General features: G+C 41.6%; 1 protein-coding gene and 1 pseudogene across 2 annotated transcripts; one reads left to right on the top strand and one right to left on the bottom strand.

Annotated features, from left to right (window-relative positions):
• Positions 1–3941: 3941 nt before the first annotated feature.
• On the bottom strand, positions 3942–5520 carry LOC311616632 (N-acetyllactosaminide beta-1,6-N-acetylglucosaminyl-transferase-like). The gene has a single exon (XM_084872247.1). The coding sequence runs from the start codon at positions 4933–4935 to the stop codon at positions 3982–3984; it is 954 nt and encodes a 317-aa protein (XP_084728373.1). The 5' UTR covers positions 4936–5520; the 3' UTR covers positions 3942–3981.
• Positions 5521–19814: 14294 nt separating this feature from the next.
• LOC311616443 (lymphocyte antigen 6E-like) lies at positions 19815–20219 on the top strand (annotated as a pseudogene). The gene has a single exon. The product of its transcript is annotated as a lymphocyte antigen 6E-like (transcript).
• The last annotated feature ends 3098 nt before the right edge of the window (positions 20220–23317 follow it).

The following is a 23317-nucleotide window of genomic DNA, read 5'->3' as shown; positions in this document are numbered from 1 at the left end:
ATTGCATTGCTAACCTGTAACTGCCAAGCAGAAGTGTAAAAATCCAGTTCCAATAGATAAATATTGCTGAGAAGTGAGGGTGTTACTTTTTCTGTTCAATAACCTAATGAGATTTAGGATCATGAACTCTCATTTGGATTTGTCCAACTCTGGGTAGATGAGTTTCTTCCACAGCCATTCTCCAGCTTCTGCTTCCACACATTCCTTGGGCTTATTCAGCACTGAGAAGCTATCCATTCTAACCTCAGGTTAATGCGTTCTTTTAGCTCCTACCACTAATCCTGGATTCTTCTTTCAAAACTAGAGTTGGTTCAATTTCTCTCTCACAAAAAAATCTTTATGTAAAGACAGTGATACCTCTTTAAGCCTTGTCCAGGTTAAACATATTTTTTATTTGTCATTGATAATTTCTTAAAAAAAAAACACACACACACACAAAAAAGTAGAGTTTGGCTTTTATACTTCTTGGCTACTCTCTTTGTATTGCTCACGACTTCCCTTAAGATATGGTGCCCAGACCCAAATACTATTCATCATATTTGGTCCAAGAAACACATAAGAGAGAAGTGGGGCTTTTACTTCCCCTATTCTGGACATTATAATTCCATATAAAAAGCTATATGGTCAAACCTCCCCCACCTCACTTTCTTGATCCCTGATTTCTTCTATCTCTACTTAAAAGGTAATCAAAACACTGACTCAAAAAAGATGTATGCACCCCTATGTTCACTGCAGCATTATTTACAATAGCCAAGATACAGTAACCACCTACATGTCCATTGATGCATGAATAGATAAAGAAATGTGGTGTAGCCCTGGCCAAGTAGCTCAGTTGATCAGAGCATCATCTTGATATGCCAAGGTTTCAGATTCCATCTCTGGTCAGGGCACAAACAAGAAGCAACCAATGAATGCATAAATAAGTGGAACAACAAATCAATGTTTTTCTCCCTCCCTCCCTTCCCTTCTTCACTCTCTCTCTCTCTCTCAAATCAATAAGTAAACACTTTAAAAAAGAAAGAAAATGTGGAATATTATTCAGCCATAAAAAAGAAATCTTGAGAGAGAAGACCATGTGAGGATATAGCAAGAAGGCAGATCTACAAACCAAGGAAAGAGGCCTCAGAAGAAACTAACCTGCCAGCGTCTTTGTCTCTGACTTCCAGACTCCAGAACTGTGAGAAAACAAATTTCTAATATTTAAGTCACCCACCCGAAGTACTTTGTTATAGCAGCCCAAACTAATATATCAAATATCATTGATTTAAAGAAGAAGAAGAAGAAGAAGAAGAAGAAGAAGAAGAAGAAGAAGAAGGAGGAGGAGGAGGAGGAGGAGGAGGAGGAGGAGGAGGAGGAGGAGGAGGAGGAGGAGGAGGAGCAGGAGGAGCAGGAGGAGCAGGAGGAGGGGAAGAAGAAAGCTTGCCATTTATAATAACATGGATGGACCTTACGGGCATTATGCTATTTGACATAAATCAGAGAAAGACAAATACCATATGATCGTACTGATATGTGGAATCTAGAAAAAAGAAGCCAATTGAACTCACAGACACAGAGAAGGTACTGGTGGTTGCCAGAATCAGGGAGAGGGGGCATTAGACAATGAGGATAGGGTGGGAGAAATGAGTGAAGATGGCAAAAAGAAATAATATAATATTATACTCTAGCTGGTTTGGCTCAGTGGATAGAGTGTTGGCCTGTGGACTAAAGGTCAAGAGCACATGCCTGGGTTTCAGGCTCAATCCCTAGTACGGGGGTGTGCAGGAGGCAACCAATCAATGATTCTCCCTCATTATTGATGTTTCTATCTCTCTCCCCTTCTCTCTTCCTCTCTGAAATCAACAAATCAATGAAATAAATATATGAAATAAATTAAAAAGACATTAGAAAACGAAAGAAACAATATACTATTATTACTTAGAATCACCATACTGTACCTTACATCTCCAGGACTTATTTATTTTCAAACTGGAAATAAATAAAATTTGGGGATGTAAGGTATAGCATGATGACTCTAGAGAATAATACTATATTGAAAGTTTAAAACCTGCTAAAATAATAATTCTTAAAAGTTCTTATCACAAGGCCCAACTGGTATGGCTCAGTGGCTGGGTGTCAACCTATGAACCAGGAAGTCATGGCTCAATTCCAGGTCAGGGTACATGCCTGGGTTGCAGGCGTGATTCCCAATTAGGAGTACAGAGGACGAAGTTGATAAATTATTCTCTCTCATCATTAATGTTTCTATCTCTCCCTCTCCATTTCTTTCTGAAATCAATAAGCTCTTTTTTAAAAAAATATACATATATATATCTTATTGATTTTTTTTTTACAAAGAGGAAGAGAGAGGGATAGAGAGTTAGAAACATTGATGAGAGGGAATCATCCATCAGTTGCCTCTTGCACACCCCCTACTGGGGATGTGCCCGCAACCAAGGTACATGGTCTTGACAGGAATCAAACCTGGGACCTTTCAGTTCGCAGGCCGACTCTCTATCCATTGAGCCAAACCGGTTTCAGCATCAATAAGCTCTTATCACAAGAAAAAAAAAAATTCTATCCTGTGTGGTGGTAGATGTTAACTAGTTTATTGTGGTGATCATTTTGTAATATGTACAAATATTGAATCATTGTGTTGTATACCTGAAACTTATATAATGTTATGTCAATTATGTCTCAATTAAGGAGGAAGGAAAGAGAGAGAGAGGGAAGAAAGAAAGAGAGAGAGAGAGAGAGAGAGAGAGAGAGAGAGAGAGAGAGAGAGAAAGAAAGAAAGAAAGAAAGAAAGAAAGAAAGAAAGAAAGAAAGAAAGAAAGAAAGAAAGAAAGAAAGAAAGACGTTTTTAGTGTTTGGGAGGAAAAATAAAAAGCTTTGTACGTCTATGAAGCTTTGCATACTAATATCTAAAACTAATGGCTATAATGAATAGTTAATAGGCAGCTGGCTATTCCTGAAGATCTCCTGGAGACTGAACACATAAATCGGCTAATGCACTCAGGAAGTCAGGCCCTCTGGGAATGGGCCTGGCCTCACAGAGCTAAAAGCTCCAGGTGATTACAGCACGCATCCAGGGTGGAACCACTCTTCTTCTCAAGAAACCACGAGCCTGTCCTCCTATTGATGCAAGCGACCTTTCCCTTAACCCGTGACTCCGAATTTTTTATTTTGAATCGAATTAGCAGAATTGAATCGGTTCACTGTAAACAACTTGAGATCATTCAAATCATTTGGAGCTTGGGTCACAGGGAAAAAGGAGTTAATTTAGTAACAGCTGGGACCTAATTGAAAATCAAGTTAAAAAGAACATCAGGCTTAGGAGACCTGGTGTATAATTGGCACGGTCACTTACTAGCTGGGTAATGAGCACATCACGTAACCACACTAAAGTTTCTTTGTCTATAAAATGAAGGCACTAGTCTAGAAATCTTTAAGGTGCTCTAAATTCTGGCACAATTTCAGGACAGAACTTGCAAATGAAAATTTTAAAGTTGTACCCTGCTCTATTTTGAAAGGATGTGGATTTAGCCATAGGGGCTTCAACAGGGCCAAAAAATAGGATTAAAATGTTCAGATTGTCATTCAAATTTAATTTATAATATCTATTCCTGATTATAAGTGTATCACACTTAAAGGAGAACTAGGTTTAATCTCATTTGCATAGCCAGTGTTCCCTCAGTGCCCTGCCCTGTGTCCAGGCTGCAGCACATGTTCAGAGTGGGTCTCTGGGCCCAGAAAGGACCCTGGCATATCAACAAAATCCAGCCAGACGGTAGAGCTCTGCCACTGCCCTGCCAACCACTACGCCTTGTTTCCCTATCTGCAGAATGGAGGCGAGTTACAGCAACCTGCTCTGTGAGCACAGCTGTTTTAAGACATTTGAAGTTAACATTTGAAACTGGAAAAACCTTTGAAACATTATTATTTTTTTTTTTTTTACAATATTTTAAGCACTTCATTCACTATTGACCTTGCAATGTGTACTCACAAAAACAAAAGGTAAGAGGCAAGCTTACCAGGAATCCTGTTGAGGGTCACCCAGAAGTGTTCGTCAGGGCTGTAGGTGTCCTTGGACCAGGACAGCAGGTCGAGTGACTGCTGGTCTTGGAGGATGAAGTTAGCGAATTCCCTCGTGAGGGCCACATAGGCGGTGCCAAAGTAAATGGTCATATTGTGAGGGGGGGGCGTTTTCAGTTTTGCTGTCTTAAGCACAAAGGAATTTTTTGCGCGTAATATTTCTCGGTGGACGTACTTAGTCCGTCCAATAGCATGGTCCGGAGGCAGCACCCCCGGGGTGATGTTTTTCCCTTTGAATCCTTTCAGATACTGGATTATTTCCTTGTTGGTTTTCAGGGGGAAGTCTTGCCCGCAGGTGTTGATGGCGTACTTCCACGGGACCGCGGAGGCCACCAGGTCCCTCAGGCAGTTCAGGTCCGCCTGCAGCCTGGAGATCCCGCCATAGACGACCGGCTCCCTCCTGGAGGCCAGAAAGGCGTTGGGGAAGCAGCTCAGCAGCTGCTCCACAGCATCTTTAAAGGCAGCTGTGGCCTTCTCATCCACATGGACGCAGTAGACGTTTTGGGGCATGTAGATCGCTCTGAAGAGCCTCTCAAAAGTACCGAAGTCTTTGTGGATGGTCATTGAGTAAGCCAAGGGGAACCCAGCCTCCTCTTCGGAGAGCGTTTCTGTTATGTAGTGACTCTGAGCCATGTATTCAGAACAGGAAGATCCACGCAGGGTAGTTTTCAACGCATTCTCTGTTAAGTAAAAAACCTTCCCCTTAACAATCTGATGACAGCTTTCTGCTAAGAGCGAAGCATTGAAAAGAGACGCCCTCAGAAGACTTTTCTTCTCCCATAACTGGTTATTGTAAACAAACACGAAAACCAGGGCGGTGATGAGAGACACACTGAAAAGACAGTGCTTCCAAGAGCCCATTATTCAAAACCAGGAAATGAGTAGAACGTCTCTTGAGATCTGATGAGAGTGGAAGTATAGTTAACTTACATTTTCTCCAGAATCCATCGGCATCCTTTCGGTGCAGTTCTGATGGGCTGTTTCATGCCTGTCCGGAGGACCGTTCTGGTACTTTTGCTTTCTTCCATTTACAGCTGTGGTGCCTTTCCACCTTTCTTTGACGCATTTCTGAAGTAATTCCTTTGGCTTGGCTTGGCTTGGCTTGGCTCAGTCTCCCACTAATCAGCAACACGTTCCTACACACAAACAAGCTGCTTCAAGAAGGTTGTGATGCCAATGTGCCCTCCTGGACCCATAACAAAATCACTAAAGGGCAAGGTGGCCACCCTGCTAGTCATCACCACAAGACCTCAAAGCCAGCGTCTTTTCGTGGCCAAAGGTTGTCATCTGTGTCAGCTCCCCAGCTTCCTGTTAATCATTGCGCTCAACTGACTTTGTTTGCTTAAACGGCACTGCCAAGTTAAAAGCGTCAGTTCTAAGCATGTGAACACCGCCTGGAGAGATATTCTGTCAATAAATATTTAGTGCTTAAAACTAAAATGTTTAACTCTGTCTTTTTCCACACACACCCCCCATCTCCATATTGGCTGGGCATGCTATAAAGCAAGGCATATGACTGGCTATTGAGTCAAATCCTTTCCAGGACTTAATTTTCTCTGCTGTTAGACAAGGTCTTTTATAACACACATTAGCAAGCTTGCCTCACCACCTAATTTATCCCACAGAGTGACTGGGGGGTACTCAGATGAATAAAGGCTCTTTTTTTTTTTAAGCCAAAAAAAAAAAAAATCAACAGTTCATCATCATGCAAAAATTATGTAGAGGATAAAGCTGGATCCAAGTTTATTTCACCCAAGTCCAGATAGGACACAGGAGAAGCCGCCTGCAGAGGTAGGAGACAAGAGCCATCTCAGGATGGGACCACCCAAAATTTAAGAAGAGAAGGTCCTTAGATTCAGATTTATAAACTCTTTCAAAGGAGTTTCCTTAGCTCAAAAAAACCACATGAGACTTTGTAATTTTACCACCTTCATAGGTCAGTTGTGAGAATAAAAATGAGATTGCAAATATAGAGCTCATAGCCAAGCCCAGCAATGACGGGACAACCAAAGAAGAGAAAACAAGAGCCTCTCCTCACACAAGTCGAGAAAATGACACAATTAGCACTTCTCTGAATTATTCTCGCTCCTCCCTTCTTCCTCTGTGAGCCTGTGTCAATGAGATCATTCATCTATAATAGAATAGCATTGACAAGTTCTGTTTTACTTGGTAGTCAGCTGCAAAGGGGTGTGAATGCATGCTGTGCATGCCTAAAGAAGGGGCGCATTAGCTCTGAGCTCACTATTCCTCATCTGTGTCTTGCTCCCACAATTTACTTCACATACTAGACAATCAAATATTTATTATTTATTTATTAAAATATTTTTATTGATTTCAGAGAGGAAAGGAGAGGGATAGACAGAAACATCAATGATGAGAGAGAATCATCAACTGGCTGCCTCCTGCACATCCCCCACTGGGGATCGAGCCCACAACCCCAGACATGTGCCCTTTTCCGGAACTGAACATGGGACCTTTTGGTCAGCAGGCCGATGCTCTACTCACTGAGCCAAACCAGCCAGGGCGACAATCTAATATTTATTGATCAAGTGCTTAAGTTTTCATTTCTGTTTCCCTGAGCACATTAGTGTGAGATTCCAAGTATTAACAATTTACAACCTACATTTATATCTGTGAGTATGTGTGCATTTAACTACCTATTTTTCCCAATACATCTTAATTATAAAGACAACATAATATTATAGAGAGTTTATAAACACAATGTTTTCATGGCCTGTACTCTCATTTATATATATTTATTTTTCCAAGATGCCAGGGGACATGCAAATTTGCATCACACATTTTGCAATTCATATCATAGCACAACTTTTCCATAATGTTACTCAGTCTTCTTTGGGAATTGTTTTCACAATCATTACTTTAGAACATAAGGCTGAAGTTATTATTTGTTGTTTTTCCCCACCCCATTGCAAAGATGGCTGCCAACTTTGTTTTATAAGCCATCAATGTTAGATAAGACAAGGGTCTCAAGGTCTGGGCATCTCGAAATGTTCTTCCTTGCTACATGTTAAAACACAGCCCAGTATTTTGCTGAAGCACCTGACAGGAACTCAACAAATAAAAGTAGCCAACTGCAAAGAAGAAATCAACATTTAATGGACCCAATAGTGTATATAAGCAATGGCTAAGTCTTCCTTTGAGGAGGCAGAGCTTTGGATATGAATCCCATCTCCTTTGCTTGTTGTAAGTATATAAATAAAACTACCTTGTGATAACCACCTCTCTTTTTCTAATAGAACACCCTGAACCTGAAACCCCTTGAGTTCAGTAGCTTCCGGAGCCGAGGAAATGATACGAAAGGACCCAGGGAAGTCCTCCCAAACTATAATAGGTGAATCAGTCTTCACTTGTTTTACGAAATATAATCCACATCCTGCTTCAGGTACATAGTCTTGTTTCTATGACCCAAAGTGTAATTCAGTCGACCCAAACACTTTTTTTTTTACATTACTATCTTTTATGTATCAATGTAGAATTATTTTGAACAAATTATTTCTTCAATACTGCAGTCATATAAGGACAATCTTTTCAGAAATGATGACTATTAAAATACTAATTTGAAAAAATATATGCAACTTAAGTGTCCATTAATAGACAATTGAATAAAGAAGAAGTGAGGTATATATATACAATGGAATGTTACTCGGCCATAAAAAAGAGTGAAATCTTACCATTTTCAACAACATGGATGGACCTAGAGAGTATCCTGCTAAGTGAAATAAGTCAGATGCAGAGAGACAAATACCACATGATTTCAATTATATGTGGAATCTAAAAGAATAAAATAAAATAAACGAACAAACAAAACAGATAACTTCATAGATATAGAGAACAAAACTGATGGTTGCCAGATTGGGGGTGGGGAAGGGGTTGAGGAAATTGGCTGAAAAAGGTGAAGGGATTAACAAATTGGCAATTACAAAATAGTCATGGGGATGTAAAGTATAGTATAGGGAATATAGTTAATAATATTTTAATAACTACATATGGTGCCTCATGGGGACTGGACTTTTCAGGGGGATTCCTCATAAAGTATATAAATGTCGAACTACTGTGCTGTACACCTGAAACGAATATAGTACAGAATGTCAATAGTAATTGAAAAGTTTTTTAGTTTTTAAAAAATGAATATTAAAATTTCTCTAATTTTTATTTTATTTTTAATATCCTTTTAGGTAGTCACTGCCCAAGTCAAGTGGAATTTACTGGGGATGAATAGATAAAGGTGTCAATATCTAATTATATTGTCTACATTAGTTAAATGATTTTTATAGCTCTTTTCTCTTAATATATTTTCATTAGCTCTTTCTTTCTTTTGACTATTGCCTCATTCTTGACACAATTTTTGTAAGAATAAGTGGATAGAAAGATCTGACCTGGAAGAGGCTGGGAGAGGCAGCTGAGCTTGGAGGAAATGGAGTGAAACGTGACAAACTGAAAATAGACCATGGAGGTGGTAGGCCCCTCTGTGAACAGGAAAGATCCAGAGCTCTCCAGGATGTGGTCTAACTGGTGGCCTAGCACCTAGATGAAGGGGCGTTATAGCTTATATACATTTTTTTTGAGACATGAGGGGTGGAGGGGGTGATTAGCTCCTTACCTAGGGGTGTTCCAGCCTAGAGGTATAAATCCTCTAAACTCCCAAATAGCAGGGCACTGGGTTCAGTATCAGCCAGCTTAGCTGCCTGCTCAGGTCCTATCTGAATGTATTACTTTCCTACAAATAAATTCTTGCCTGCTTTTGCTAACATTTCTAGTCTCTTATTTGAGTTAATTCTTACAAGCAAGACAAGAACTGAGTGTGCAGAGTACTGTCTCTGGCCACAAGTTATCTCCAGCCATGGACCCCTTTGTCCATAATTTACAGTTTCATCCCTTCACACATTTTATGCATAAAAACATCTATATACTAGTATATACAAAAGGCTAATATGCTACTAGTAAGTGTCTGACCATCCAGGAAATGACATCACCCGGCTTCCTCTCCCTAGCAACTAGCCTCCTTGGAGTTTCTTCAGCCCAGGAATATGACTTGCTTTATAGCCAGGTGGAAACATTTACACTGTAACCAAATGTCTGTGAAGTGCTTCATCTCATTTGATCCTCACTGAAGTCCTGGAGTAGGTAGATAGGAAACTTAGTGGAATCCCATTTTCTTTTTGTTAGCCAGAAAATGGAGATTTAGAAAGTTTAGAAACTTGACCCGACTAAAAAGAAGTAAGAAATGGTGGACCTTAAAAATGACTTCAGGCCGGGACCGGTTTGGCTCAATGGATAGAGCGTCGGCTTGGGGACTGAAGGGTCCCGGGTTCGATTCCGGTCAAGGGCATGTACCTTGGTTGCGGGCATATCCCCAGTGGGGGGTGTGCAAGAGGCAGCTGATCAATGACTCTCTCTCATTGATGTTTCTAACTCTCTATCTCTCTCCCTTCCTCTCTGTAAAAAATCAATAAAATATATTAAAAAAAAAAAAAAAATGACTTCAGGTTTTCTCACTGCACAGAATATAGTCAAACACTGCTGCAGTTAAATATTTTACCCTTTGTTCTCCCTGCATGATCTATAATAACAATCTGCTTTGTGTTGATATTTACTGCTGTGTTGCTGACAATTACCTGAAAGAGAAGTTAGGGTGCTTCACTGGGCTGGAAAAAGTTTAGCTAAGTCAAAAAGCAGGTATAATTAAGCACATTTATTCTATATCTATAAAAGGCTAAGTTGACTTGTACATGTGCGATACATATAAATCTCTCACTGGCACCAGTTGCATGCATGTGTTTCGATCTGTTGTTGATCGTAAATTTGGTCGACTCTTCTATAATAGAGAAGGGGTGAATAGCAATATTAAAATATTTCTTCTGGGGGCAATGTTAAAATATGTACACAGATAATAATTTAATTAAAAAAAGGAAAAATAAATAAATAAAATATTTCTTCTAATTAATTTCCTTTCAATGTGCACAAATTTGTGCACCAGACCACTAGTCTCTAATAATTTGCCTGCTCTTCTCTGGATTTATAGGTCTCTGAATTTAGTTGCAGGGTGAAGAACGTTTACAATACAACATTCCAGTACTTTGCTACAGTGGCATTAACTGTACCTCATCTGAAATGCCATAAGGGTCCTTTGATTTGAGTTCTAGAAACATTCACAATTACTCAAAATTGTACCGTATCTTTGACAATGTTAGACATTTACAAAATAATTATTTTCCTCCATCAACCCATGCTATCTGATGCTTACTCTCACGGTGGTCATGTAGGAAATGTGGGAAACTGGCTTTGCTGACCCTCCTGGCTTTCTCCGGGCCCTTCTGCAATATACCACTAGTCATTCTTGTAAGTTCTGGGCTCTATGCTCTTGTATTTTTTCAAAATAATAGAAGGGTATGGTAATGAGTGACCAAAACAAACCAACAAACAAAACCAGCATGATTCTCTATCCCAACTTGAACATCTAATAAAAATAAAACCTTAAATACTAAGTTGATGGAAGTGACCAGGTAGGTTAAAGTTCTGAAGAAATTGGGAATCAATATAGATTGTGGCTTGGTCACTCAATAAATTTATGAACCAAAGTTCAATCTATATTTGCTTATCTCTATATAATATATTCAAATAATATATAATAAAGAGAATTCTTACAAATTCTCACTCCAGGATATATGTTAAATTTTATTTTGTGGCGGCATAGTAAGAAGCTAGGGAAATTCCTGGGCAAGTGGAATGGAGAAGCTGAAACAAAAAATTAAACAAGGCTAAACTTCCAACCCCCAGAGTGGCTTCCTTCCTAGCCAGGACACCCACACCTTGGGGCCTTGGCTTTTCAATTCTAAAACCAAGACAACATCAATCTCCTGGTGGAGCTGGGAGGATTGCAGAAGCAATATACATAATTTCAAACCTTGCAGAAAAGCCATGGGGGAGAAAAGAATGCCAGGAGTAAATGGGGAGAGTTGCCATAGTTTAAAATAAAATAACAAGAAATAGGATAGCAGGAAAATGCACAAAAAAAGCTTGTTCTTTCCAAGCAATCAATTAAAGACCATTGGGGCAATGCAAAACAGAGCAAAGAACTGACAGATGAATAGCTCCTCAGGATTAGGTAAAGTCTGTGCCCAGAAGACACATTCTGGTTTCATTTGTACATAGAATGCTACCTGACAACCAAGGCTGTAGATACGTAGTCCAGGACTTTATTTTCAGCTCTACCTATTATCAAAGGAATGTTGTGGGGAGTGACTAATTAAATAAAGTATATTTTAAACACCAGGTAGGGTCAAGTACTTTGTTAAACTCTGGAAACATTTTCCTCTTGCCTGAAGAAAACAGAGGAACATAATGCAAATCAATAAGTTAGAAATGAACATGGTCCTTTAATAAAGAATTAAAAGTTGGAGCTAAGATCTATATGGATACTAATGATACAACAAGACAAATAAAAAGTCATAGTCCCCAGTAAGTATATCACAAACTGAAACACTATACTAAAATGCACAATTAAAAAAACAACTTTTGGAAATAAAATCTTATGTACCACATATATCATAGAATACTATGCAGCAGTAAAAAAAAAAAAAAAAAAAAAAAAAAAAAAAAAAAAAAAATTTAAAAAAAGAAGAAGAATCTCTCTCTTTTTTTTTTTTAAAAGAAGATTCTCTTACCTCGTGAGACAACATGGAAGGAACTGGAGAGTATCATGCTAAGTGAAATAAGTTAGTCAGAGAAAGACAAGTATCACATGATCTCTCTCATATGTGAAACCTAAGTAACAAAATAAGCTGATGAACTGAGTGGATCCAGAGACATACCATGTTTCCCCGAAAATAAGACATCCTCTGAAAATAAGACCTACTTACAGGTTTCCTTCTGAGTGAAATATAAGGCATCCCCTGAAAATAAGGCCCCCCTAGGCTAAACATGAGAGATTTGGTCCACTCATTCTGAAAGAAATGGAGTCACAAGAAATTCACCAGGAAATTCAGGAATTGGATTGTTATGATGATGTTCCAGAAGATGATGACATGATTGTCATTGAATAAATGAGTAAATTCTTGATACTGTAGGATTCACAGTTTGTTTGGTTTGTGTTGACAACTACTGTACTACCGTATACAGGTAATAAATTTCCTTTATTTTCATTTAACAATAAATGTGTACCGTATTCTTCTTCATGGAAAAACAAGACATCCCCTGAAAATAAGACCTAGAGCATCTTTGGGAGCAAAAATTAATATAAGACACTGTCTTATTTTCGGGGAAACAGGGTAGAAGCATGGAACAGGTGCAGTATCTCAGAGGAAGGTAGGGGAGGGTTGGGAGGAGGGGTAATCAATTAAGGAATATATATATATGGCCCATGGACACAGATGAGGCTATGCATATATGGGGCAGTGAGGGCCTGGGTCAGGGGGCAGGCTGGATGGAGTTAATGTGGGAAAAAGGGGGGCTTATGTAATACTTTCAACAATGAAGAATTATTTAAAAAATAAAAATCTGGTGTACCACAATCAAATGACTCATTCAACAAACATTTTTTGTGTACTTACTATACACCAGGCTGGGTTCTGGAAATATAAAATGTAATCTAGCCCAAATGAATACAAGCCTACAGGATCTTGCACTGCTATGGGGATTGCATAGAGGTAATGCTGCAGGAAGACCTACTCCCTCCTGTAATTTTCCAGTAGACTGACTCCTACCTCCTCTCTCAGGCAGTTCCCAGGAGGATAAAATTGCCAGGAAGCATGTCCTACAGGGAGCACTTTCCTTCTCTTTAAGGTAAAGGCAGGTTAACCAAGTTAACTGCAGTGTTTAGAAATAGAATAACAAAAGCTGGAATGTGGAAATACAAAGTTCTGTGGCCTTTAGTTCCACCTCCAAAGGCTTGGCCTTTAGAGTCTTTGAGAACCTTATCTTGACGTCTCAAGTGACTAAAGTCTAGGTGCCACCAATATCAGCTTATCCTGAAATGTTATAAAAAAAATAATTGCACAAGGAAATAACTGCCGTTGAAGTAGCTAGATTACTCACTAGGACACTCTAATACAGGGCTCCTGATCATTATTCTCTGGTAGTTTCCTGACATTATCCTCCAGTTTACCCACACAGAGGCCACTCTTCCCAGAGAAGGAACTTTTGGATTCCTTTCACAGACCTGTTGTGCTCCAGGTTCACCCTTAAATTTAGTTCCAGCTGGGAAAGCCTATAGCCCCAGGTCCAGAGTGACCTCTAACACATTTAGCTCTGCCTGTGCGGGGAGAGAAATCCCAGGTGGCAATGCCCTGGACTGGGAGTTAGAAGATTACATTCTGCTTTCCATTGTGCAGGTTCTGTGTCTTCAGCAAGAAACTTCTCCCTGAACCTCAGGCTCCTCCTCGGGCCAGGCAAACAGGAGGCCCATGTGTTTTTCATATGTTCTTCTAGGAATGAATTATGATTCATACTTCAGGAAGAAGCAAATGCTATTATGCATTTGGGAGAGTTCAGAGCTAGTCATCCTGTTGCTAGTGGAAGAAGGGTCCTTCCATGGAATCATAAGAAAAGCACTTTGGGGACCCTCACATAGGAGAAGGGGGTGTGGTGGTAAGGTTTGTTGGAGTGAAGATAAATAACTGCTCCCATGTACCGACGTCTCATCCATGACCAGGTGGCTTAGCCCTGTGTTCCTGCAGAAGTCCTGGGCTTGGACTGCCCACAGGAGGCTGAGGACAGAATGTAATGCCATTACCCTAAGCTCCGGTAGCCCAGCAGTCTCTGCTCCATTGCTACACCCAGGCCTGCGCTGAGAGCTATGTTTGGAGATGTGCTTGGAGACCTGGGGCTGCTATGGAGAGAAAACGAATGAAAAGGAACAGGTTGAATGCACTAGCAAACTCCCTGCCAAGACTGGCTTTTGTTAAGCTTTGATTATATTGAATATTACCTCGGGCTTGGGAGAGAGCAGGCTTTCATCCCTCTATCCAAACCAGCCTTTTCCCCAAGTTTTTCAGGCTAGACTCCTCCATTTTATATCACCATTTTGGCTCCTACTGCTCATGCCCCAAAGTGTTTCTTCACCGTCTGGTCTCTACTGCACATGATACCTTCCTTCCTCTGTGCCATTCTAGCTTTTACTAGGCGTGCACCCAGCAGAGGAATTTCCCCTTTATTGCTCATTCCTCACCCCCATAGTCTGAGCCAGTGGACTGTTTTTTCCTATGGAGATTGGAAAGCCGGTCTTTTCTCCCAACATGGAGGTATGTTAATCCCTTTAGTGGAGACTGAACTATCCCCTGGGGTGTCTGAAGCTGTAACTTCCAGACTTAATCAGGTTTAGGTTTAGCCAGTTTTGTGTCCTTCGCTTTCCTTATCTAACTAGCTGCCTAACTATCTAATCAGTGATAATCTCCTTTTGACTCACCTATATTGCGGGACAAACCTCTATTTACTAAACACCTGCTTTCCTTATCATTCTTCAATGACCTTTTGAACCCCCCAGAGTACCTCACCTCATCCCTAGCTCAGGATTTGTTACATACCCATGTTCCCTTTCTTCCCTGAACATTTCATGCATGTCGGTCTCTGACTCTCTCAGATATGTGGGGTTCCCATCCATATATATGTATAAAATTTGGTTATTTTCTCTTGCTAATCTGTCTCATATCAATTTGATTAATAAGTCAAAAGGACCATGAGTGCAGAGGAAGTGTATTTCTCTTCCACACACTTATTCAGGTTCCTCTTTCCCATAAATGGTTTGAAGCAACTTATAAATTCAATGGAGTTTACGTTTTTTTTGTGGGTAGAGCTAAGAGAAGCTGAAAGAGCAGCAAATCAACAATTCTTAAAATTGCTTACTACTGGTAAGATTAAAAGGAGCCCAATCTTTTAACAGAGTGTCAAGGTAAGACCGTCCAAATCTGTAGAAAAATTTTGTGAGTTTATTAGAGTTTGAGCCAGAGGACAGCTGCCAATTAAGGGTACTCTTCCCATGTGAACTGAGGATATAGTGTGTGTCTGTCTTGCAGCCCCCTTTCCCCAGAAATAATCACTGATGTCATCTTTGAATACAAAGAATAATATACACTGAGTGGCCAGATTATTATGATTGCTGAACGCATAATAATCTGGCCACTCAGAGTGCGTGCGTGCGTGCGTGTGTGTGTGTGTGTGTGTGTGTGTGTGTGTGTGTATAGCCCGGTACATGAATTTGTGCATGGGTGGGGTCCAGCCAGCCTAGCCAGGGGGAAGGGACATGGGCAGTTGGGCAGTCTGCCTGCTGGTCGAACTCCTGGTTGAGGGAACAAATTGCATATTAGCCTTTATTATATAGGATATACACTGAGTGGCCAGATTATTATGCATTCAGAGATCATAATAATCTGGCCACTCAGAGTATTTCTTCCACTTTGGGCACTCTCAGTTGTCACAAGGCAGGTCACCATTGACAAGTACAGCACCCAGAATTGTTCAATAGTACTTTCTCTTTACCTAAAAAATAAAAATTCATAGACCTTCATAGCTGGAAGGAATCTTGCAGATTATTTAGACCAGTGTTTCCCAACCTTCTCTCATGATGAGAATCACCTGGTGGAGTTGTTAAAACACAGATTCCTGAATCCCAACTAAGAAGTGCTAAACTAGAATTTTTGGGAACATATAGGTAAAATTGTATACTTAACTAGTGCTCTAAGACAGATTTTATATACAGAGCACTAAGTTAGGTATGCAATTTTACCTATATGTTCTCAAAAATTCTAGTTTAGCACTTCTTAGTTGGGATTCAGGAATCTGTGTTTTAACAACTCCACCAGGTGATTCTCATCATGAGAGAAGGTTGGGAAACACTGATTTAGACCAACTCATTCAATTTACAAATGGGGAACACTGAAAATGAACTATAACTAATATGTTATCTCACTCTTTTCTCTGTTGTGTCACCGATAGCATGTGAGATAAGAATTGACATTATATTGATATATACATTTTGTACATGAAATTGAAGTCCTTATGTAGGCTGACTTGCCTGAGAGCCAATAATGAGTTAAAGGTAGCATCAGGACTGGAACCTAACTCTTCTGATTTCTCGGGCCTTCTATCTGGAATATCCTGTCTCCACACCTTTTCTTGATGAGTTTCTCCCATCCAGAGCCATCAAGTCCCCACGTGGCACTGCTTTCCTGGAATCCCTTCCCTTCCCTCCCAAGTCTAGGTTAGGAGACCTCCCACTTACCCTAAGAGGACCTCATACCCTTGTAATGGCTTGTTTGCTTGCTTCATTATCATTAGCTCATCTGTCTACCGATCACTGTATTTTTATCACCTAGCTAAGGCTAAACAATCACCATTGGATAACTCCAGTTACTCTTCCTCCCTCTATACCAGGGTCAGCAATACTATGGCAGGGAGTGGGGAAGTGGGTGTAGAATAACCAATCCAGCTGCCACATGTTTTTGTACTACCAAATGGCTGGGGGGAAATATCCAAAGAAGAAAAATATTTTGTGACATGTAAAAATTACATGAAATTCAAATTCAGTGTTCTTGAAATGCAGTCACACTTATCTGTTTACGAATTATCTGTGGCTGCTCTCACATTGCAAGGGCAGAGTTGTTAGTTGCAACAGAAACCATCTGGCCACCAAACCCTAAAATATTTACCACCTGACCCTTGACAGAAGAGCTTTGCTCTAATTATTGATGCCTCGGCTAACCATATGTTTTTGCTATATCGAGATGACTATTTTGCCAAAACCGATTTGGCTCAATGGATAGAGCGTCAGCTTGGGGACTGAAAGGTCCCGGGTTCGATTCCGGACAAGGGCATGTACCTTGGTTGCGGGCATATCCCCACTAGGGGGTGTGCATGAGGCAGCTGATCGATGACTCTTCTCTCATCGATGTTTCTAACTCTATTTCTCTCCTTTCCTCTCTGTACAAAATCAATAAAATATATTTAAAAAAAAAAAAAAAGATGACTGTTTTGACCTTGGCATAATTTTACAACTTTCCCTTTATTTTCTAGGTTTTTCTCATAAGTGACATCATATTTAGTAGTATGGCATGGGCTTTAAAGAGATACTTGCATGGGTTTGGTTCCTGGTTCTGCTGGTTCCTAGCTGTGTGACCTTGGCCAAGTTGCTCTATCCTTCTGTTTCAGTTTCATTGTCTGTAAAATAAAGATAATATCAATATAAATGCTAGCTATTATTAAAAAAAAAATATTGATTTTTAGAGAGAGAGGGAAAGAGAGAAAGAGGGAGACAAATTTGTTGTTCTTCCCATTTATGTATGCATTCGTTGGTTGCTTGTTGTATGCCCCCTGGCTAGAGATCGAACCCACAACCTTGATGCATTGGGATGACCAGCTGAGCCACGTGGCCAGAGCCAATGCTAGTTATTGTTTCCTGCACACGGTCACTTTTGAATTTCCCTGCATGTAATTAATGAATTGGAAATTCAGCACTGCATTTTTTCTGACTTCACTGTGGAAAGATGTGGTGCTGCCACATAGTGGCCGTATATGGTGTAGCTTGGCATATCTTTCCTGGTTGAAATCTTGTGGATGAGAAGTAGGGAGAATTTTTTTGAATTACATTATTTTATTTCTCACTAGACTGGGAACAACTTTAAGGGGAAAACAAGTATTTGAAGACATAGGAGGGCTCAACAGGGCATTTGAGGGGCACTGGAAAAGTCACATCTCTCAAGGTCTCAACCCCACCACCAGCCAAGGTTTCCACAATGACATTAAACAAGTCTCATAAGGAGGTAATTGTTTGAGTCATTCAAGAAAGATAACAGTGTCTTATTAAGCCATTAGCAGCCAGTAACACTCAGTAGAGTTTCTGGGGGGGAAATGGGGCAAGTACAAGTTAGATTAGATATAAGAAAAGCAAGCAAGGGCTGGCGTATGGGTGCTGTTGCGGATCCTTTGGAAGGTGCCGCGTGGAGGGCCACCAGGAGAGGACGTGAAGGCTGTAATGAACCATCACTTACATTATTCATTTCAGAATTAGAGAAGTCTTCAAAATAAAAAATTTCCCAATATCCTAGGCAAAACTCAAATGAAAATTACAGTTTAATTTTAATGCATTTCATGTACTTTGATTGAGTATCAAATTTTAAATTCTCACTATTTTTCTATGGAAAAGCAAATGGCTATATAAGAGAATAGTCCACAAATAGAACTGGAAAGAGCTGAAAGGTCATCCTGCCCCACCCATGCTGTCATTTTACAGAAGAAAGCACAATGGAAGTGCCTTGCCTACAGTCACACAGCTATCGGGCACCAGACCTGGTCCCCACTGGCGCAGTGCAATAAGCTGATTCCCGAAAGCTTTCCTACCTTCGTCTGAAGAGAGGACTTCAGGAAACAAAAGCTTACCAGCCCTTCGCTAGGCCCACCTCACTAGTCAACTGAAGGACAAATTAAACAAAGGCTGAGATTATCCTAACTTCGTGAGATTTGTTCCTCTAATCAGTTTCTACCCTCAGAAACCTAAGCTAAAGACAATATTTGTGCTTTTAAAAGAGGCTAGTAAAATATTTGCATTTTGAAGCACAGCATGATAACACTAATTTGGGTTAGCCTTATCAAAATTAGGTAAATAGATCCAAAGTAAAACAAACATGGTTTTCGAACCTTTGTGGCCAAAGTCAACAGGTATATTCAGACCCCTGTTAAAGGCACCCAATTCTAATAACATTGATTTCTATGAATGTTCTCTAAATTCTTAGTTATTTTCTACAATAGGTTATTTCTCACGAAAACAAGAGTTAATTCAACACATCAGCTAATTTCCAAGCACATACTCAATGCCTCTAGCATGGGGTCCTATTGCAGACTCTTCATCCCTTTTCCCTGCCATCACCCCTGCCCCTGGCCTTCCATATTTGACATATTCTTGCATTTTGTAAAATTAGCTAGAATGGAAGAATAGCTTTTACTCAGGTGCACACACTGCCACAGGAAAATTTGACACAGAATCCTTTTCTAGTCCTTACCACTGAAATCTGAAACTTGGCAGAGTTCAAATCCTACTCCTAATCACTGGCATTAGGACTTGCAAAAGCATTTATTTCATTGTGGTAAAAAGCACACAACTTAAAATTTGCCATTCTAACCATTTTTAAATGTACAAGTGTATAGTACTAACTACACATGTATCCCCTTGCATAACTAAAACTGCATACTCACTGAACAGCACCCACATCCCCTCCTCCACCCACGCTATTCCTGGTAACCACAGTCTACTTTTCTATGAATTTGACTACTGTAGATACCTCAAATAAGTGAAGCTTTTTTTTTTTTTTAATCCTACCCAAGGACATTTTTTCCATTGCTCTTTAGAGAGAGTGGAAGGAAGGGAGGGAGGGAGAGAGATAGAAATATCAATGTGAGAGAGACACATCAACTGGTTGCCTCCCACATGGGCCCCAACCAGAGTAGGAGATCATAGGGGATTATGCCTGCCACCCAGGTACCTGCTCTTGACCAGGAATTGAACCCAAGGCCTTTTGATGCACTGGTCAATACTCTAACCACTGTGCACCCCTGCCAGGGCTAAGTGAAGTCTTTTGTGACTGACATTTCACTTTAGCACAATGTGTGCTGAAGCATTTTTTACATGCACTGGTCTATCTAATAAATGTGAGCTGAGAGTCCGGGCAGAGGAGCGGGCAGACACAGCACGGCGGCGCTCTGCGCGTGAGGCCGACCAAAGCCGTCCTCCCAGCATGAAGGTCTTCCTGCCCGTGCTGCTGGCCGCCTCCTGGGCGCGGAGCAAGCCCACTCGCTGGTGTGCTTCTCCTGCACCAACCAGCAGAGCAACTTCTACTGCCCGAGGCCCACCGTGTGCGCGGACACCGACAGCTACTGCATGACGGTGTCCGCGGCCGCCGGCATCGGGAACGCGGTGGGCTTCGGCTACAGCCTGAACAAGGGCTGCTCCCCGGTCCGCCCCGCGCCGCCTGCATCAACATCGGCGTGGCCTCCGCGGGCACGCGCTGCCGCCAGAGCTCCCTGTGCAACTTCAGCAACGCTGCGGGCTGCGGGCCTGCTCCGCCCTGCTGGGCCTCCCGCTGCTGCTCAGCCTGCTGGCCCTGCTGCGGCCCGGCCCCTGACCCCTGACCCCTGACCCCTGACCCCCGGCCCCAGCCCCACCGCTCAGGAAGGAAAGCCCTGCCCCGCCCCTCCCCTCACTCACACTGCGTGACACCCCCACCTCCGCCCCGGTCCCCTGGGCCTCGGCCCCGCACCTACCCCTGCCCCCGCGGCCGCTGCCCTCACTCCAGGTCCGTGATGTGAGCTCGGAGGTCCCCGGGCCTGGGGGGTCAGCACCTGTCCCTGGGTCACGGGGACCCACCCGGGAGGCCACGCCCCGGCCCTGTCTGTTGGCCAGGCCGCCAGGGCAGTGGCGTGGAAGGGGGTGCTGGGTGTGGGCGCCCACCTGTACGTATGAGAGTCTGTGAGGCCTGGGGGGGTGGGGGGCACACCCCATTCACTCCAGCAGCCACGGGCCCAGGAATGGGCTCCCACCCCCACGTCCAGCTGCGCCCCCACCGTGCCCCTCACGCTGGAGCTGCTGCTTTGATGCCTCAAATAAACAGACGGCCGCCAAAAAAAAAAAGTGAGCTGAGAGCCTCCTATTGCTAACATTGCAGGAAATCTATATGTAAAACAATAGAAATAGCAGTTTGGATTTGTAGAGTGGTTTCACATCTATTATTTCTTTATCATTTAAAGCAAGGTTTATCCATCTCTGCACTATTGGCATTTTGGATTGGGTAATTCTTGGTTGTGGGGCTGTCCTGTGCACTGTAGGATGCCTAGCAGCGTCCTTGGTGTCTACCCACTAGATACCAGGGTTGAGGAATCGATTCCTGGGCAAGGGCATGTGCCTGGGTTGTGGGTTTGCGCCTCCTCCCCCAATGGGGCATGCGTAGGAGGCAACCAGTTGATGTGTCTCTCTCACATCAATGTTTCTCTCAATCTCTTTCTTTTTCTCTTTTTCTCCTCTCTACCTCCCTCGCATCCTCCTTCCCTTCACTCTCTCTGAAAAGTAATAGAAAAAATATCCTCAGGTGAGGATTAACAAAAAAGAAGAAAAAGAAAAAGGGCAAAGTTTGTCCTGGCTTAACAGCTTGATTGGAGTGTCATTCTGATACTCCAAGGTTTCGGGTTGATCCCCCCAGTCAGGGCACATACAAGGAGCAACCAATGAATGCATAAGTAAGTGGAACAACAAATTGATGTTTCTCTCTCTGTCTTCCTCTCCCCCCCACTTCTCTCTCAAAAAAATAAATAAATAAAAAAGCAGGGGGTTGGAGGTAAGTTTAACAAAGACTGTGAAATGAGAGTTTCTCTTCTTGATAGGGGAGCAGGTGACAATTATTAATATGACTTACTTAATTATTAATATTAATTACTTAGTATGACTGTGTGTTGGAGGATGGGAAAGAATGGATCTTACCCTCCCCTGAAAATGATTTATTAACATAAATAAATAAAAACAACTAACGGGGAAAGTTCCACATTGGCAAATAGAGCTGGCTATCTGAGAGGGTGTTGCAGGAATTACACCTGAGGAACAGATCCTGGTGCATCCAAGACTCAATAAATACCCCTGACCCTTCTTCCCTCAACTTCTGAGAAGACAATGAGAGAAAAAGCACAAAGGAGTTTTCTCTTTTGTAAGAAAGTTCAAGGTATTTCCCCTTATAGGAATATCCCCACAAAATACAAATATATATATTAATAGTGAGAGAAGAAAGGAGAGGGAGAGAGAAACATTGATGTGAGAGAGAAACATTGATCCATTGCCTCCTTCATGCCCCTACTGATGAACTGGAGATCAAGCCTATGAGCCTACAACCTAGGCATGTGCCCTGACTGGGAATGGGAATTGAACTGGCCTTTTGGTGCATGGATCCAGGCTCAACCAACTGAGCCACACCTGCCAGGGCGGTTACCCACTCATTTTTAAAAGTGAAGCTAAAAAGTGTTACTAAAAGTAACAACACATATACATGCACAGACACACATAAACACACATACACAGCAAAAAGATGACAGATTAAAGGCAAGGAAAACAGAATGGACTTAGGTCAATACTCCTAAAGTTAATTCTTTTTTTTTTTTTTTCGTTAAACATCGATTTTATTACTTGAGTACATAGACATTTTATGCAGCCAGGGCAAAGACTGTGGATGACTCCTATTTCTAATTGGGGGAGGACTCATTTGGTTTTATAATACGAAGCCAATCGGTAAATACAGCTCTTGCTCAGAATCAGAGTTTAGCATCCTTATCCTTTCTGTTGCTCTAATATCCTTTGGAACAGCAACAGCTTTCATAATTTAATGGTAGAGACCTTCAGAAAGATCATGAGCAAGTCCTTTGGACTTAAGAATTCTCAAGATTTTATTGCCTGTCACAAAACCTACTTGTGTTACACAATGTGAGTCATGAGGATCACACTGATTTGTGAGGGAGTCAGGCCCTTCGTGGCCAGTTTGTAGATCTGCTCCTTCAGGTCATCTGACGTCAGTTTCAGCCAGGTGGGGACTCTGCAGAGGCAGGGCGGAGCCGACCGGGACAGGCCCTTCCCAGCAACATGCATGCCACCCATGATGGCCGTGGACAGGCGATGAACAGGGCCTAGTGCTAATTCCTCTAAGAACAAGTCACTGAAAAAAATACTGATTTAATAATTCTCATATCCTTCCAACAAGGAATTTTACATTCTTTAGAAAATTATTAGTGTACTTTCTTTTTAAAATTTATATTTATTGTTGAAAGTATTACAAATGTCCACTTCGTTGTTTTCCCCATTGACCCCTTCCACCCAGCACTCACCCCTCCCAGGCCTTCACCACTCTTTTGTCTTCCCATGTAGATGATTTCCTTTTGTCAGCCAAAGGCCCCCATTTCCTGGAATTACACTACCATTAGATATTTATTAGAAAAATAAATAATAAGGCATCTTCTCAGCTTCTAACATGCAAAACGGGGTTTTGCAGCAAAACAATAGACTTGAAAGGCAGATTTTATATGAGAGAGATTTTTTCCAAATCCCTTTAGTTCTTATTTTAGTAAAACAGACTCTCAACGTGTAGAGAAAATAGCTATGGCCAGACAATCCTCATGGAGGCGGCTGTTAGTTGTGTGCAGCGGGGCGGTGACTGAGCTGGTGCCTGGTGGGTGAGTGCTGAGCCCCGGCCTGGCCTCGGCATCACAC

The sequence above is a fragment of the Pipistrellus hanaki genome (genome assembly GCF_964339955.1).
Source record: "Pipistrellus hanaki genome assembly, chromosome: 2".
Classification (NCBI taxonomy): Eukaryota; Metazoa; Chordata; class Mammalia; order Chiroptera; family Vespertilionidae; genus Pipistrellus; species Pipistrellus hanaki.
Note: the sequence above shows the minus strand (reverse complement) of the source record. Positions and strands in the feature narration are given on the sequence as shown.